The 18,669-nt window shown below is 39.0% G+C and overlaps 1 protein-coding gene across 1 annotated transcript in view; it reads right to left on the bottom strand.

Moving 5' to 3' along the window:
• The window catches only part of KCND2 (potassium voltage-gated channel subfamily D member 2), a 564,371-nt gene that overhangs the window by 13,958 nt on the left and 531,744 nt on the right, over positions 1–18,669 (bottom strand). Inside the window, exon 2 of the mRNA XM_069586906.1 lies at positions 2,928–3,090. Within this exon, the coding sequence (XP_069443007.1) occupies positions 2,928–3,090 (163 nt within the window). The remainder of the gene's footprint in view (positions 1–2,927; positions 3,091–18,669) is intronic.

Genomic DNA, 18,669 nt, shown 5'->3' with positions numbered 1-18,669 from the left:
AATAACTATGTTCAGTTTATTGGTCACACACTATTTACTGAACTTGTCACTTCAAGTTATTATATTTGACTTTATTAAGCCAATTATTCTAGTAGTTACAGTATGTAAAATTCACTCATTATGGCCAAAACTTAGAATATAGAGAAACTTCAAAGATAAAAAATTCATAAAACATACTTTTCAATTTAGTGTTCTTTTTAAATACCATATTTAATTATACATTTAAAATTTATTTAGATAGAAAAGCTTTTCAAAACATTCTAAGATCTTCTTTATCGATTTGCTGGTTGCAGATGACAAAGTTAAAAAAATACATATATTTTGAACGTTGGTTTATTTGAAAATCAGATTTGTATTTCCTACAGTTTTCATGCAGGTAGCTCTTTTTTTGGTGTTCAGAAGATGAATGACAGATGGCTCATACTAAAGAAGAAATTTCTAGAAGGGAGATGGATGGACGCTGGAGAGCTAAGCTTTTGCTGGATTTCTGTTATTGTTTTTAAATAATTTTTATTTATTCATTTATTTTTAGCTGTTCGGGGGTCTTTGTTGCTGCACGTGGGCTTTTCTATAGTTGCGGAGAGTGGGGGCTACTCTCTGGTTGCAATTCTGGGGCTTCTCATTGTGGTGGCTTCTCTTGTTGCTGAGCGCAGGCTCTGAGACACCCCGGCTTCAACAGTCGCCGCTCCTGGGCTCTAGAGCATAGGCTCAGCAGTTGTGGCGCACGGACTTAGTTGCTCCATAGCATGTGGGATCTTCCTGCGTTGGCAGGAGGACTCTTTACCACTGAACCACCAGGGAAGCCCAGACTTCTGTTATTTTAAACAATGACTTGTGTGTCCAGTAGAGGGATTGTAGTGTGTGGGCAGAGACAAAGCTGTGGTATGTGACAAGGCATAATGGAGGCTGATTGTGGACAAAATTTCTCCATCTCTGCTTGTGAACAGTGTGCCTCACAGGAGACTACAATTGCCCAAGAGGGTGCCTTTTTCTACTCCTCCTTGTTTATTGGATTACCAATTTTATTTATCATCATTCTCTACAATAACTAAAGGCTAGATACTTGTCCAAAAAATGGGGGATTCTGTAAAGGAAGAAAGTACAAGGCAGAAAGAGTGATTCTTGCTAAAGAAAGCAGATCTCTGACAATGGATACAAACAAATTCTCCGGACAACATGCTGTGTGGCCACACTGATTAACTTGAACTTTCCAAAGAGTTACTTTATATGAGATTTTTATACTTTATATGGGGCTTCCCTGGTGGCTCAGTGGTAAAGAATCCACCTGACAATGCAGGAGACACAGGTTCCATTCTGTGGGGTCAGGATGACTCCCTGGAGAAGGAAATGGCAACCCACTCCAGTATTCTTTTCAGAGAAATGCCATGGACAGAAAAGGCTGGCAGGCTACAGTCCATGGTGTTGCAAGAGGCAGACATGACTTAGTGACTAAACAACAACAATACTTTATACTGTATGAAGTATAAAGTATACTTTTTATTTTACTAAAGGCATCAACACTGTTTAAAAACATGTTTAAAACCTTGTTCTAGAATTACCTACAAAGCCAGTTATGAACTGCATGAGAATCTCTCATGATATTTTATAGTTACACCACACTATCTAGATTGTGCATCCACTTTAGTTACAGTTTATGGATAATTAAAAAAAAAAACAAGTCTATTCTTAAAGGACATGATACAATATCCATGAAGAATCCTGGAAATCTAGCTCCATAGCCTTAAGGAAACTATAAAAGATTCCATAATTATTTCTAAGCAACAAGGGCTCTGACTCTCAAGGTGATTATTTTAACAAAGAATGGGGAGAGGATATGTACTAACCTTTAGTTAACTTTTTTGGGAGACATCTATTATAGTGTTTAAGAGTATGAACCTGGGAGTCAGGTGCCTTGGATTGAATGAGAGATTTCCAATTTGTTAGGTATGTAATCTTGGAATTTCTCAAATTTTGGGTAGTTTAGAACTGTCATCTATGAGTACGAAGAGTGATAGTAAGTAACTCCTAGACTTGTTATGAAGACTACATGATTTTTAAAACATCTAGCCAATACCTCGCACATAGGAAGCCACCAATAAATAGCATTATATTGTGCTTATATAGATTTATATACATTTTGATATAATCTTAATCTTATTGTGAGGTAGGTGTTGTTTTCTCCATTTCACAGAAGCATATGCAACCTGTTTCCTCTGAGATGGATGAGGTCATTGATGTGAAGTTCAGAGAAACAGTAAAGTGCTGGGCCAAAAATAAAACTCAGCTACTAATGATCAGATTTCTCCTACTTCCTGTGTCAACTATGCTGGACATCTGAGACATATTTTGGTGCCCTTTAATACCCCCAATCTACTGGAACCAACTCTGATGGACAGAGGCTAAATGAATCAGATCTACAAATCTGATTCTAACAAAATTTGCCAAGAATCTATCATTGATTTTACTATTGTCATTAGTGCTATTCCCCAAATATTTCTTTCTTCTTGTCTGTGGTTGCATAGTAGGATTATCTTGTTCTGCCAGTTCTAAAGTTACACATGACTATGCGACTTACTTGGGTTAATGCAATAGAGATGGAAGTGACTTGGCCCACTTTCAACAGGAAGTTTTAGGAGTCAGGCTGTGATTCCTCATGTCCTTTTACCTCTGCTTGCATGACTGCAGACGTACATTGTTAAGATGGAGTTTCTATCACTAGAGTAATCTGTAGCATGATTAAGACATACTCCTTGTTTTTAAGTCACTAAGATATTAAGGTTCTTTTTTATTGTAGTATAATTTAGCTTGTGCTGACTGATGCAACTATCGACCCAAACCAGAACACTGAATAGCCAGTAAGGGATTTTAAAGCTCACTTTACAGAGTGGGAGATGCTAAATCATGGTTGCACAGAACTGAATACTCACCTTCTGCGCTCTTCGTTTGTCTGCTCGTTGATTCTGGTGGTAGATCCGACTGAAGTTGGATACAATCACTGGGACAGGTAGAGCGATGACCAAGACTCCGCTCAGTGAACAGATGGAACCAAAAATCTTCCCTGCTATGGTTTTCGGTACCATGTCACCATACCTTGGAAGAGAAAAAAAAATTGTTTTAAGTCACAGAAAGTTATTTCCATCTTCTACACATAGTTTTTAGCCTCCAGTTAAATGATTTTTTTGGATCAATCTATCTCTACTTCATGCTTCCTAGGTGGTAATAGTGGTAAAGAACCCGCCTGCCAATGCAGGAGACATAAGAGACATGGGTTCAATCCCTGGGGCAGGAAGATCCCCTGGAGGAGGACATGGCAATCCACTCCAGTATGCTTGCCTGGAAATCCCATGGACAGAGGCTGGCAGGTTACAGTCCATCAGGCCACAAAGAAGCGGACAAGACTGAAGCGACTTAGCAGGCATGCACGCATCTCTACTTCATGGCTAAAACATACATGGTTTAAGACTTCAATAATCCAGACATTATGAATATATCAATATAAAAATTACCTTTTGACCTTGCAGAAGTGGATTCTAACATTTAGAAATTGCTTTACTTTCTAATAAATTAGAAACTTAGTTTAACTGCTTAAAATATTTTAAGCCAGATGATGTAATGAGAGCTATTCGATTTGTCCTTTACATTACATGGCATTGTTCTTTACATTTATTTATAGTCACTATTTCCATGCTGAATGTTATAGTCTAGATAACACTCTTTTCTACTTAATTTTTTTTTCTACATTGGACTGGTTATGAAATTTAAATAGAAAAAGTGGTACATCACATTCCTTTCATCAGATATAATAGTGTCTTAAAAACTTGAACTCTCCAAGGTGCCACTAATCTTCATTTATGAAATCCAATGACCATTTCTCCATGATTATCTTACTTAGTCTCTTATTTATGTTTGACGGGTTTTCTCTTTCATTAAAATACTTTCTATCATCTTCAGGGTTAGCAAATTCCCTTAGTGACCTTCTACCTCATTGGCTGCTGCTTTTCCATCTTCTTTTCTGGCCCCTCCTTTTCTCTTATCTGATTTCTAAATCTTAGGGTAATGTCAGTCTCAGGCTCTTATCATCTCAGTATTAACCCTCTTCCTATGTGATTTTATCCAATCCCATAGCTTGAACTATCTGTACTTTGAAAGTGAAAGTTGCTCAGTCGGGTCTGACTCTTTGTGACCCCGTGGACTATACAGTCCATGGAATTCTCCAGGCCAGAATACTGGAGTGGGTAACCTATCCCTTCTCTAGGGGATCTTCCTGACCCAGGAATTGACCTGGGATCTCCTGCATTGCAGGCAGATTCCAAGATTTCCTGGAATCATATTTGTTGTCTATATACTACTGACACACTAATTTACATTGATATCTCTGATGTTTGTCTTGAATATCAGACTCATCTCCTCAGTCGTTTCTGCTCTGATGATTCCTACCACTAGATGTTTAAGAGCCAATTAAGGCTTAAATTAGCCAAAAAGGAACTCTTATTTCCCTAGATTCCTCTAGCTCCTTCAAACCTGTTCCTTTGCAATCTACCATTTCTAGTTAAATGGAACCACAAACCACCCAGTTGCTCATATCAACACTGAAAAAACCACCCTATCCTCAGTCCATGTATCTCATTACTCAGCTAGCCTTGGTGACTCTGACCAAACCAAATTATATTCCATTTGGGTCTCTTTCCTCAGCCAGAGCCAGGGATACCACTTCTCACTTGAATTCTCTTTTCTACATCTGCCCCATTACAAGTTACAATTCACACCAACATAGCAGCCAGGGTTATGGCTTTAAAAACAGAATTTGGGCTGCTGCTACTTTATTTAAACCTTCTAGTAAACTTGGAACTAGAATAAACCCAGGTTCCTACTTTTGTCTCCAAAGGCCTACATCCTTCAGTTAGTTTCTGGCTGTATTTCACACTGTCTTCCATCCCGCTCCCCATCCTCCAGCCACATTGGCCATCTGACTTCCTATCACATGGGCAGCCCCTAGATCATCATTATGCAGGTTGGGACTTAAATGTTCCCTTCCAGAAGTTATTTTCTGGCCACGTTCCCCATAGCAGTATTATTCTTTCCCCCAAGTCTTTCTCTAAAACATCTTCCCATTTGATTACCTTTAAAGGACTTATTAACACATGAAACTTTCTAATTTGTTAATGTGAAACAATTCCCTTGGCTCCCCACATACTCTGCTGACATGAGAATATAACCTTGATGAAATGCAGTTATTCTGTTTTGTATCTCACTAGCACACAGAAAGTTCTTCATAAATATTACTTAAACGAATATGTTTCCACTACCTTATTGATGTAGAGTTTTTCTAAGAGTTCATTGCTGGGGAAGGGGACAAGGAGGTTTTTTTTATTTTTTTATTGTTTTAAATATAGGTGATATGCCTGGTATTAGGGATTCTCGGGTGGCTCAGATGGTAGAGAGTCTGCCTGCAATGAGGGAGACACGGGTCCAAACCCTGGGTTGGGAAAATCTCCTAGAAGAAGGAAATGGCAACCCACTCCAGTATTCTTGCCTGGAAAAGCCCATGGCCGGAGGAGCCTGGCAGGCTACAGTCCATGGGTTTGCAAAGAGTCAGACACGACTGAGTGACTTTGACTTCACTTTCAGGTGATATGCAACACTATATTAGTTTCAGGTGTACAACCTATCGATTTAATATATGCAGTTTTATTGAGATATAAGTGACATGAAACATTCTATTTCAAGAAGGAGATCTGTTATAGCATTGCAGAAGTTACCCGGCTGCACCTTTGAAGTGCCAGCTACTCCTTGCTCGCTTCAGGGCTTTGGGGTGCTCAGTGCACTGAGTTTAGAAACAAGACACAGATATTGGAATCCAGACTCAAGGAATTTGGGAGTACTTGGGGATACTCTAACTTGAAGAGTGATCTAGGACACGTCATTCTAATTAACACTGTGTTTTGGACATTTATATGTCAATATGGTAGCTCAGCGGAGAGGGCAGTGGCACCCCACTCCAGTACTCTTGCCTGGAAAATCCCATGGATGGAGGAGCTTGGTGGGGGAGCCTGGTGGGCTGCCATCTATGGGGTCGCACAGAGTCGGACACGACTGAAGCGACTTAGCAGCAGCAGCAGCTGCACGGTAGCTCAGATGATAAAGAATCTGCCTGCAATGCAGGAGACCTAGGTTCAATCCTTTGGCCAGGAAGATACCTTGGAGAAGGGAATGGCAACCCATTCCATTATTCTTCCCTGAAAATTCCATGGATGGAGGAGTCTGAGGGGCTACAGTCCATGGATTGCAAAGAGTCGGACATGACTGAGCGACTAACACATATACACTCGGAGATGGAAATTGCAGAGCTGGCTCGGAACAGGCTGCTGAGAGTGACAACAGGCTATACTAACCAGCACCACATTTGATGACCCTATTCCAGGCTCTGGGCTTTGAAGGCCCAGTGATTCACTCTTGTCCATATTTGATTAGTAGTTGAGCTAATTCACTGTAACTGAAATTCCTACCCGGTTTTGGCATCAAAATGACAAAATTGATTTACATTAAAAACAACAACAACAACAACCCAGCCCAAGAACTTGAAACAGGCTGCATCCATGTAAACAGGACCTCTTTCCATAGTCCATCAGAGAAGCTAAATCAGAATATGAAAATTATGTTAGTGAGGAAACAATCAAAACTAAATGAATTTAGATGGTGAGCATAAAAGGCTTGGGGTCTTTCTTGCCATAAAGATATATCAGTGGAAGATCAACTTTTTATACCATGTTTGCCACAGATCACATTGAGTACCCACCCATGGTTTATAAATATCTTCTTTCCTTTTACACTGACTATGCGTGGGCTCTGAAGAAGTCTTTAACACACATCCCCTTCATATGTATGTGCATACATAAAACCAGCTTTTCAAAACAGAGATTTGATTTTAATGTTTAGCAATTAAGATCTCAAAAGTCTCTCAGAAGAGAAAGTAAATAAAAACCCAACTATTTGTTATAGCCAGAGAAGATACAGATTAAGTCCATGTAATTAAAGTAAACCTTTAAAAATATAAGTAAAATAACTAAATGAATCCATCATATACTTTTTCCTGCCTCTCTGAGATTTTTTAAAATTACTATTTCTTAACTAGCTTTTAAAATTGTAGGCTCATTATATCATCCTGTAGGCAAAGCCGGCATACTTGTGATTATTAGAAAAAATAAAGGGCTGACTGAACCCAAAGCTAAGTAAGATGTTAAGAAGAGCGGAGGTTAGTAAACTCAGTTGGCAGCTGATGGTGGTGAGAGAGGTGGGGGTCATCATGCTGTCAGAAAGGCTGCACCTAAAAGAAGGGAGAAAATAGATTCTATGGGATTCAGTCAAAGAGATGCTGGGCCAATTGATAAAGTAGGTTTCCATGGGAAAGAAATTTTTGATGAGGTGCCTGGGATTCAACTAGAAAAATGACCCCTGCAAATCCTTTCTGAATATAAATAGAGATTATAATTTGAATAGATAAAGCAGAAAGAGAACTTACTACTCAGAGGGAAAAGAAGGGTAAAATGAAATATCTTGTTTGTACTGTAACAAAAGGGGGAAAAGTAACGGTATGAGCCAGCTTGCTAAAAGTTAGCAAAAAATTCCCACCTAGAAGGATGCATAAGGGAAAAGAGGTAATAGACACAAAAGGGGTGGTTTAATGCCATAAAGCTCTGCTAATCTGCATCAAATATAGGTATATCTATTATTTACCTTTGTCATATTTGTTTTTAAATCCAAATTTACTTTATAGTCAAGAAAGCATGAGTGAATGCTTGAGATGACTGGCCAGTGTGCTATGATTATGTGGGAAGAGGCAGAGAGAACAAAATCTTCATCGGTGGGAACACCTCTCAATGTTTTACTCCTGGGTGGAAAGACAGATCTTTCCCACATAATAGAAAATTAGGATGGAACTTCCCTGGTGGTCCAGTGGTTAAGAACCTGCTTGGCAATGCAGGGGACATGGGTTCAATCCCTGGTCTGGGAAGATTCCATATGCTCAGGGACAACTAAGCTCATGTGCTCAACTACTGAGCCCAACAGGGCTTTACAGCCCGTGCTCCCAGAGAAGCCACCACAATGAGGAGTGCATGCACCACAACAAATAGTAGCCCCCAGATGCCGCAACCAGAGAAAACCCATGAGCAGCAGCGAAGACCCAGTGGGACCAAAAATCAATAAAAACAAAGAAAATTAGGATGATCCTAAAGGCCATGGAAGATGGTGAAAGCACAAGGAAGCAGAAGGGGCAGGATATTCAGACCAAGCAGCCTTGTGATTATGTGTGTAAGGGCAGCACAAGGCTTGGGTAATCCCAAAGGAACATCGGCTGCCTCCTTCCACACACCCTTTGGCACTAAATGTACTTTTCTGTCTGTTCTACTCCCTACCCCTCTCTCCTTTTTACAATTAAACTGCTGTTGATATTTTTAATATCCAAAGCACATTTCATTAGCTTGACTATGTTGGAGATTATGGAAAAGGCACAGTATGATTTGCATATATTCTTATATTGCCCGTTTGGTTTCTCTTCTCCCTTGGGAAGGGGTTCCCAGGTGGTGTTATTGGTAAAGAACCCATCTGCCAGTGCAGGAGACCTAAGAGACCTGGATTTGATCCCTGGGTTGGGACGAGCCCCTGGAGGAGGGCATGGTAGCCCACTCTGGTATTCTTGCCTGGAGACTCCCATGGTCAGAGGAGCCTGGTGGGCTACAGTCCATAGGGTCGCAAAGAGTCGGACACGACTGAAGTGACTTAGCACGCACGCTCGCTTGGGAATGACCTTGAGAGTTGAAACAGGTAATTTTTATCTGCAAACTTGTAATTGGGCATAGAATCTCATAGGGATGGGAAACAGCTTGCTAGCAAAACCAGCTGCTTTCTTTTGTTCCTATTCCTATTCCTATTCCTACTAGAGTATTCGAATTCCAACTCTTACTAAGAAGCGAAACAGCATTACAGACCCCAGGAGTCATCTCTTTGAAATCCAGTGGAAGAAAGGCTTAGCAGAGAAAGCTTCCTTATGAGAGGTGACACTTATAGTGGCTAAATGATCATTTTAAAGTTTATATATTGCCTACAATACTGCCCATCTTTTAATGATTATTCTTATCCTAGGCAACTTGTATAACGGTTGGCATTTTATTTTTTATCATATAAAAACACATCTCACTTTGTCCAACTCCTGATGTTTACATTTATGCTAAGCCCACTGGTATTATATATTCTATTCTTTCTTGTCTTCTTCGGATTTTAATATTAGGTCTCAAGTCTTCAAAAATCCATTTTCCTAAAACAGTTACATTAGAAGATTACGTAGATGTGTTTTTGTTTCCACAGAGACATTTTTTTTCTATATGTAAATAAAACTGATTCAAAGACTATAAGAGGCCTCTAAAGTCAAGTAAGAAAGAAGAAAAGAGTGGAGAGAATAGCATCATATAAAAGAAAAACTATCAATAAGTTTTACACAATGAAAAATGAGCAGACTTGAACTTTGTTAATGGAAGGGAAGCTTTCCCCATACATCTGCTTTCCACTCTTTCTTCTAACTTTTCCTTCTTTCTCCTGCATTTACCATACAGAGTCACTGTAGGCTCTTTCTGCTCCTTTTTCACCCTGAGCATCCGCCAAACTTTATGTTTATTGCTCCCTTTCCTCCTTATATCAGTTAAAAGGTACAATATAGGCGTATTATTCACATAAAATGTTAATTCTAAACATGTACTTACTGCCCCCTAAAATACTTGGTTAAAATTAAATATTTTGCCATATGTGAAAGATCATATTGAATGGAGGACCAATTTCTCAAGAATAGTTTCAGTCATTGGTTCTTGAAGATTTTAATCTCAAATATTATCCAAAACTTTCATGCTAAGTACTTGAATTCTGGAATGCACTCAATGCCAAAAAAGTGGTAAATCTTGTTAACACAGACAATCAAATAGTGGTAAATCTTTTTAACTAAGATAATCAAATGAATATATCATCTATCCTTTGTCCATTTATCTTTCCAATTTATCAAGTAATACTGAAATAGATGGGAAAGTGCATAATTTTTAAGCATAAAACATTGCAAACCAAATTTTACTAATATCTACTCAAACTTTCTATTTTTGGCATTTCTCCAGAAATCAGATGACTAAATACATTTAGATCTCAAATGGAGAACAATTTCCTTGAATATTTTTTACACAGTGCGAACACAATACTGCTAGCTTCCTAGTCCTATTCATATAGCTTCTATTTTTTTCTTCTCTTTTCATTTGGAGAGTATAAATGTAGGCTTATTGGATAAAGCAGAAATGTTATATAAGGCAAACCTCCCCAGCAAAGGCATGACTTTCCATCTGTGAAACTCTTTCCCATGGATAACAAGAAAGAAAACAAAACCCAGGAATTTTGTGAATAATTATAAAGGTAGAACAGATCTTCATATAACAGGAAGGAAATGCTGATTTGAAAATAAACCTTGATGCTTACTGTAATTCAAACCCACTCTCCTTTTTTCTTTTTTATAACGAAAAAGTCTTAAATTGCTAGTTATCAGAGACAGAGTGAATGGACTCTGTGCAGCTGCACTGAAGTCCAGAACATCCTGTATGTTGTATAGGGCAGGTGCTAGTTCAATAAAGACTGTATTTTACTATGTTAGAGTAAAACACCTAACAATTTCATATGAGACATAAATCAGGATGTGGGGATACAAGTATCTGAAAAATGTTTAGTTGCTAAGTCATGTCCAATTCTTTTGCAACCCCATGTACTGTAGCCCGCAAGGCTCCTCTGTCCCTGGGATTTCTCTGGTAAAAATATTGGAGTGGGCTGCCATTTCCTTTTCCAGGGAATCTTACTGACTGTATTTCCTGCACTGGCAGGCAGATTTTTTACCAGTGAGCTATCAGGGAAGCATCTGAAAAATAGATACCTGCTACGATTGATATATTTGAATGCCTCCTTATCCCCACACACAATTCATAAGTTGACATCCTAATGCCCCCTGTGATGGTGTTAGGAGGGGGGCATTTGAGAGATAATTAGGTCATGAGGGTAAGGCTCTCATGAACGGGCTTCATACTTGTATAAAAAGAGATCCCACAAAGCTCCCTAGTCCAACCGATTTGTGACGATACAGAAAGAAGGGCTGTCTGTGAACCAGGAAATGGAGCTCACTGAGCATCACAAAGAATCTGCTGGCACCATAATCTTGGATTTCTCAGTTTCCAGAACTCTTGAGAAAAACTATCTGTTGCTTATAAACTACCTAATCTGTGATATTTTGTTATAATACCCCATATGGATTAAGATGTGTAACAAAATAATTAGAGGAATATAAGTAATATGTATAACAACATCCTGGTGAAAGCAGTTAGCGGATGTGTGTGTATGCCCATACGTGTGTCTGTGTATGTACATATGTGTGTATGTGTGTTGTAATTACTGATTTTGTGTCTGAATTTTTCTCCTAGATCTGACTGCTCTTCAGAGTAGACTGAGAAATAATTTCTTCTGACCTGGAAGCTGGATCACTTCTCAACTAATAATTCAACCCCTTAGGGTCTCAGTAGCTATGTTATTCATGAATTTTTCTGCCATCAACTTATTATTCTAGAAGGATCACAGTTTGATGGATAATTTTTATGGTAGCTGCAGTGTTTGCAAATAGTAAACAGCTTTAAAAAAAAGTGTTACTATATAACACCTGCTTATGGTACAGAACTTGTTTGCCAGAGGGGTCCTGGTATTACTTTGACAATAGACAGATTTCTCTTTGATATGTTAAAATCAATGTTTGCCTAAAAAGAGCTGCCTTGATTTTGTTTCCACCTCTCTTCCTGTAGGATCAATCACTATACTATCCTAGCTGTGTTGAAAGTTTGACATTTTTTTGGATTATCTAACATATATAGTTATTTCAAGTAATCTGTGTACTCTCTTGTTTCTTAAATTGAAGCCAAAATTTTGAGCTATTTTTAAAAAGCGTATTTTTCTTTTTTCTTTTTCTACTGTTTACAACATTAATAATCTTAGCAGACTAAGTGAAGGGGTCAGCTAGAGGAACTCCACACTCCCTTTACTGAGGTTCCTAGCCAGGAGTCCATGGATTCTTAAGGAACTCATGGATAAAATTCAGATGGGTCAGGGAACTCCATGATAGTCTCAGTCTTCATAGGCATTTTACTGAAAGTTTTTGGAGCTTTTATTGAATTATCACAAGTGGAGTGTTCAAAATAATGTTCAAAATTTATAATTTGATTATTTAAGGGCATATCAGTTGTCAGTGTAAGCAATTTTAACACACTGCACAAAGGAAATGCTGTAAAAATCACAGCATTATTTTACAGCTGCAGAAATACCACATATCCACTAGGGGGCATAAAAACCTAAATGAAAGTTTAGAAGCCAGGCTCTTTTTTTGGTTTTCACAAACTGAGGGAAAGAGAGAGAAGTATTTCCAGTAAATTGCCTGTACCGATTCCTTATCTTTGCCTACACATATTCAATATTTAGGATATATCTTGGGCATTTTATTCCTCTGGAAATAGTTGAACAAGACAAAAACCTTACCAGTTTCATTGATTATCTATTTTTAAGGTGCTTCCAAAAAGAGGGACCAAAATTCTGACAGCATGTTCTATTTCTTGTAGAAAGAGAAGTAAATTTTTGTAATGTGAGCTATCACTAAAGTATTATTTTCAATAAGAAGCCCTTTAACCAAGACTTTTAGTGAGAAAATTAGGGGAAACTAAAGGACCACCTTTTGAAATTAAAGGGGAAAACTGAGGAGATGAGGGAGATTTTTTTAGCACATTTATTCCCGCTTATGCACTAAGCTCTCAACATGAGATTTCAGCTTACTAACCCTTTCTCCAGCTTGTGCCTCTTTCAAACACAATTTTTTTTTCTGACTTCTTTTGTTTTCTCTTGTTTTTAGCCTACTATATGATCAAATGAGACTTTAAAGGCTACAAATAAAGCATATGATTATGACCCAGTATACTGATAAAACATTTGTTACTCAAGTGAGTATCATTAGTAAAAGCCTTTACAAATCTTTAAAGAACATCTTTTTTAACTTTCAAAGAATTCTTGTCAGAGCCCACTTTCTCATACTTTATTCTTTCTTTTTAAAAAAGCTATGAAAATATATGTACCATTGATTATTGTGAGCATGCATATAGAAAAACAAAACAAAACAAAACACCTGGAGCTGGCTTGCCCAGCTGTGGGACCACCGGAAATACTTTCTCCTGCTTTTGGAGCCTAGTCTTTGTTGCCAGGAGCTATCCTTTCACTGTCACATATCTCAGAGTCTGATCATGTCATTCTCCTGCATGAAAGCCTTCATTGTCTCTCCATCACCTGCAGGAAAAAGCTCCGGCTTCTTAGCATGATACACCCAGTTCTTCATGACTCTCTCATCCCATCCTCCACTCCTCACCCCCACAAACCTTATATTGTAATTGGAGCAAATAACTTTGTATTACTGAAATGTACTAGGAATGTACTAGAGGAATCCTTCCATTCTTCTATCCTTTGTATATATTGTTATTTCTAGAATACTCCCCTTTGCATAAATCCTTTGGGTGGACTCCTAATTTTCAGTGATAAAGCTCTAGCATCAATTCTTATTTGAAGAATTTCTTGACAAGTTTCTCTCTGTCCAATAAAAGTAATATCCTCTCTCTCAGATGCCTCCCATGCTGCTTGCAATTAGTAAAGCACAATTAGTTTTGTACAGGTCTTTTTTCTCTCACTAAACTAGGAGGTCCAATAGGTCAAGGATCACGTCATCATTATAAACCCAGTTTAGCGCAGACCTTGTCCGAGAGCTGAGCAAGTAGTTGAAACTCAATAAATGTTTATGGTTTAAATAAATCCTCCAGGGAGAGCCTGATGGTAAACAATAAATAATGGGAGGGAGTGAAGGCGAGTATACATCTCCTGCTCTTATTTTCTCTTAACCAGATTTCCTTTTCTTCTCCAGACCCAGCACCAACTCATCTCCTCAATTTGTCTAAATTCCTCTTCAGATACTTACATGATGTGCCCAGAATAACCTAGTTCTACCCTGTCAATTAACCTTACTTTTTATACCCAGAGGAATTATTTTGAACCTACATGATTTTACATGAACAGAGAAGTCAAGAGACCTGACACTTTTCAGTTCCTACCCAGTTTCCATTGTCACACGCTTAACCAACATATATCCAGCCAGAATTTCAAAACACAGACCCCCTCAAATTTGACAGATTTTACAATCCTCAAGTGCCCAACAATTTGAACAAATATGACTCATGCTTCTCTGAATCTCACATGTCACCCTAGGAGATGGCTGAGTCTTTCCATATTTTTGTATTCTACTTGAGAGTGCTGCTAATCTTAGATAGTGAGCATTATCAGTTCTCTGAAAATGTCATTGTTTGGTGCCCATTTTTCTTAACAAGGTCTATCTGCTTACGCCCTGGGAGTATATTGGAGCAGATAGGCTTGTCTTCCATCAGAAGACAGTTAATACCTCAAGCAGAGTCAGGGTCCCAGCAAATACCTGATCATTTTGGCTGTGGGCTGCTGTTACCAGTTTTCATAGTTTTGCGTGTTCTGGTTGTGCATCCCAAGGAGTTTCATCTTTAACACTGTCAGAGGTACCCTCACACTGGGAACTTTCTTCAGTTACCTGCTGCTGTTGCTTCCATCCCTTCCTGTCTTTTGAAAGGTAAATCTGTTGGAGGAAGCGCCCCACTGTTCCTATTTCCAAGTCACTGCTGCCACACTGCAGGCTGCCACCCAAGGAGACAAATCCCAATGCCATTTTGACAGTTCTGCTCCTTAAGTCTGTTTTCTTATAACCAGCCACTGATCTCTAACACCACTAAAATTATTCACTATTTACAATCCATTCAAAGACTCCTAAGTGCCTTTGTCATGGGAAGAAGGAGGAGTTGGTCTCCAGGAGTTTGCTTGAAGCATAAGTCTTAGAGGAGAATTCAGTTGGGCAAAATAAAAGCATGAAGTGAAGATGTTTATTGTGAAAGTTTTTATTGTTTTCCACCTGAGTTTATAGTCTAAGACCTGTTAGCTGCTATCGGCTTCAAGGTACCTTTGAGATGTCTTCAAGTATTTACATATTTTATTTTGAGCCATACTTAAAAATTTACTTACAGATTATCCAGTAATGACCTAACACATCTCTTGTTTCTAATTCTGCCCAGGAAGGCTTAATAATTTTACCATATATTATCTAGTTCTTAAATTTTACAGAAAAGAAGGCACACAGTTCTAATTATACTGCAGATAAGACGTGTTTAGGGAGTTAGGTTCTGCTTTGGCAGCTGCAGCATCTCAGGAAATGGTGATGCTGCAAACAAGTTGTGTCACTTCTGCCATCTAGAGGCTGGGAAGTCCAAGGTCAAGATGCTGACACCTTTAGTGTCTGGTGAGAACCCACCTCCTAGGTCACTGATGGCTGTTCTTTTGCCTTTTGTGAGGACCAGGCAGCAGGAGGGAAGGAGCTCTTTGGGGCACTAACCCTGTTCATGAGGGCTCCACCCTTATGACCTAATCACCTCTCAAAGGCCTCACCTCCAAATACCATCCCACTGGGTGTTAGGATTTAACATGTGAATTTGGGGAGGGGGGGTACATTTTGTCTGTATGATCTAAAGGCAATACCAGGAATGACCTGGCACCCCTCACTCGGCTGACCTTGGGCAGAGGCTGGGCTTCTCCTGCCTTGTAGGGAAGGTGAGAATTCAGTTTGGAGCTCATCAACACAGAGTAGTTTCTCCAAGTCATACAGCCAGGTTGGATGCCTGTCTTGTAACTTCCCTATCTATGCATCACTCAGCCTGGTCACTGACCATGGAAGCTACTTCTTTCCTGTTAAAAATTTCAATATTCTTTAATACAATTATGCCTCATGTAAATAGTCACAGCTGTTTAAATACAAAACGAAGTGAGACTGGAGGAGCTGTGATTTAACCTCCCAAAGACAGCCAGGCATTTCTGGCCTTCAGTTTAACCTAGAAAGTTTCTATATCCTTAAACAAACTTTGTTTTTGATGAGACTCCAAAGACCTATATTTACATTAGAGATGCTTTTGGAGAACAATTCTGTTCTGTTCAATGCGAAGCAAAGTTATTTCCTACAATTGAATGAAGATACTATATTCATTTTGTGTTTAGATTCTTTCACGTCTTCTTAGGATAGTAAAGCATTGATAAAATCATCCTTTTTTCTTTTAACAGTAAATTTTAAAATTTATAATTAATTGCCTATGTTGTATACACAGCAAATTTAAGAAAGTTCTGCTTTATGTCATTTAATGACCTTGATAAGGAAATAGTAGTTACGTGTTTCCCCAAAATACTAAACACCCACCCCTCATTACACAATCATCCTTTTAAAAAACTTAGATGGTGAAAAATTGCTATAAGTTAATTATTAGATATGTTTCAAGTCTAATCAAGTCCACTGGCACACTGCTATATGTTAAAACTTTTATGTTTTATCTATGTAATAGGCAGAGGGGAAAAAAGCTTGTATCCAGTAATATAACTTAGACCTTTTTTAAATTTTGTATTTTGTATTGGACTATAGCCAATTAACAATGTGGTAACAGTTTTAGGTGAACAGGGAAGGGACTCAGCCATACATATACATGTATTCATTCTCCCCCAAACCCCTCTCCCATCTAGGCTGCCATATAATATTGAGCAGAGTTCCACGTGTTATAAAGTAGGTCCTTGTTGGTTATCCATTTCAAATATAGCAGGGTGTACATGTCCATCCCAAACTCTATTTCTTTACCCCATCCTTCCTCCCCATCAGGAATCATAAGTTCCTCTCTAAGTCTGTGAGTCTCTTTCTGTTTTGTATGTAAGCTCATTTGTATAAATGAACACTTTTTTCTACTACTTACGTAAGTTAAGGCCTATTCTGAATAAACACAAATGAAGGGTCTTAAATAAACACATGTCTCTACCTCTGTAGTCCTAACTGGTCAGATTTCAGTATGAAAATTCACCTGTGTTTGCATTCTGATAGGATCTAGCTTAAACAATTTAAAATGAAACAAAAAGGTGCACCTGTTAAAACATAAACAAAGAAGAAATTCTATAAAATATTCTTTGCCTGAGGTTTCATTTTAAGGAAAAGAGGAAACAAATTATGTAAAAATAAGTTAAAACTAGAAATTAAAGTTTAAAAATTCCAGAATATATCCCACATTCCAAGCATATTAATAATTTTCTTACATCTCTTTGCATTTTCCTATCTAGTTAATTTTCTGGAAATGAGATTAGATTATAGGCACATTATCTTACTTTTAAAATACTATTGTTCGTATTAAGGTCTACACAGGAAAACAGAAACCACCTCAAGTATTTACAAGAGAATGGACTTAATGGACGGAATTATTTTCATGGTGGGGGGGCAGACAATGGGGGTGTGTTAGGGTGGGTTGGTGGATTTGCAGAGACAGGACTAGAGGTTAACCCAGGGGTTGGTAGCAGCTGGAAGGCATTCCTTTTCCAGGGGATCTTCCTGATCCAGGGGCAAAGGAAGAGAAAGCTTGCTGACCTCAAGAGCAAATTCCTGATGGAAGCTGGGTCCTTAGGGCCTCTGAGAAGAAAGAGCCACTGAAGAGGGTTAGCTGCTGCCTTAGAAGATGCAAAGAAGGAAACCCGACTCTTCTTCCATCCCCTTCCAATCTCCCATTGGACAACCCTGCAGAACATCAGATCACAAGCCAGCCTGGGAAATGAAGCCCACTAGGTTCTGGGAAAGATTGAAGGCAGAAGGAGAAGAGGACAATAGAGGATGAGATGACTGGATGGCATCACCAATGCACTGGAAATGAACTTGAGCAAACTCCGGGAGATGGTGAGGGACAAAGGATCCTGGTGTGCTGCAGTCCATGAGGTTGTGAAGAGTCAGACGCAACTTGGCAACTGAACAACAACAATGGGGTCTAGCTAGGGCTTCCCAGGTGATGCTAGTGGTAATAAACCCTCCTGTCAATGCAGGAGACATAAGAGATACAGGTTCGATCCCTGGGTCAAGAAGATCCCCTGGAGGAGAGCATGGTAATCCATTCCAGTATTTTTGCCTGGAGAATCCATGGACAGAAGAGCCTGGCGGGCTACAGTCCATAGGGTCGCAGAGAGTTGGACACAGCTGAAGAGACTTAGCACGCACAAAGAGGGTCTAGCTAACAAAAGGCAAAATCCAACAGGAAGCTAGGGCTTTTCCCCTCCAAACAGGTCTCTGCGCATTTACCACAGCACACTGCTAAGGTCCATCCTGATTTCAAGTTATTATGACCCAGACACAGACCTGTTATTTGGTTGACCAACTCCAGAACTCCCCTAAAAGCAGCAAATTACATTTTACCAGAATTAGAATCCTGGTAGTCAGACTGATAGAACCTCTTTGCATAGCAGTGCCCTGTGTCATGTCACGTCATCCTGCTTTTGGAAATGTCACACGAACATCAGGCTTCCTACCTTAAGAAATAAGGGGCAGCTGGACCTCCTTCTAGGGCAGGCTTGAGGCTTTTCAGTTTCTATCAAAGGTGTGTGTTTCAGTCCACTGTAAACTAAAGAACCAAAATGTCCTTTTGGACAGAGTGAGGGGAAAAAAAA

The sequence above is a fragment of the Ovis canadensis genome, chromosome 4 (assembly GCF_042477335.2).
Source record: "Ovis canadensis isolate MfBH-ARS-UI-01 breed Bighorn chromosome 4, ARS-UI_OviCan_v2, whole genome shotgun sequence".
NCBI classification, from domain to species: domain Eukaryota; kingdom Metazoa; phylum Chordata; class Mammalia; order Artiodactyla; family Bovidae; genus Ovis; species Ovis canadensis.
The sequence above is the reverse complement of the archived record's forward strand: the minus strand, read 5'-3'. Positions and strand labels throughout refer to the sequence as shown.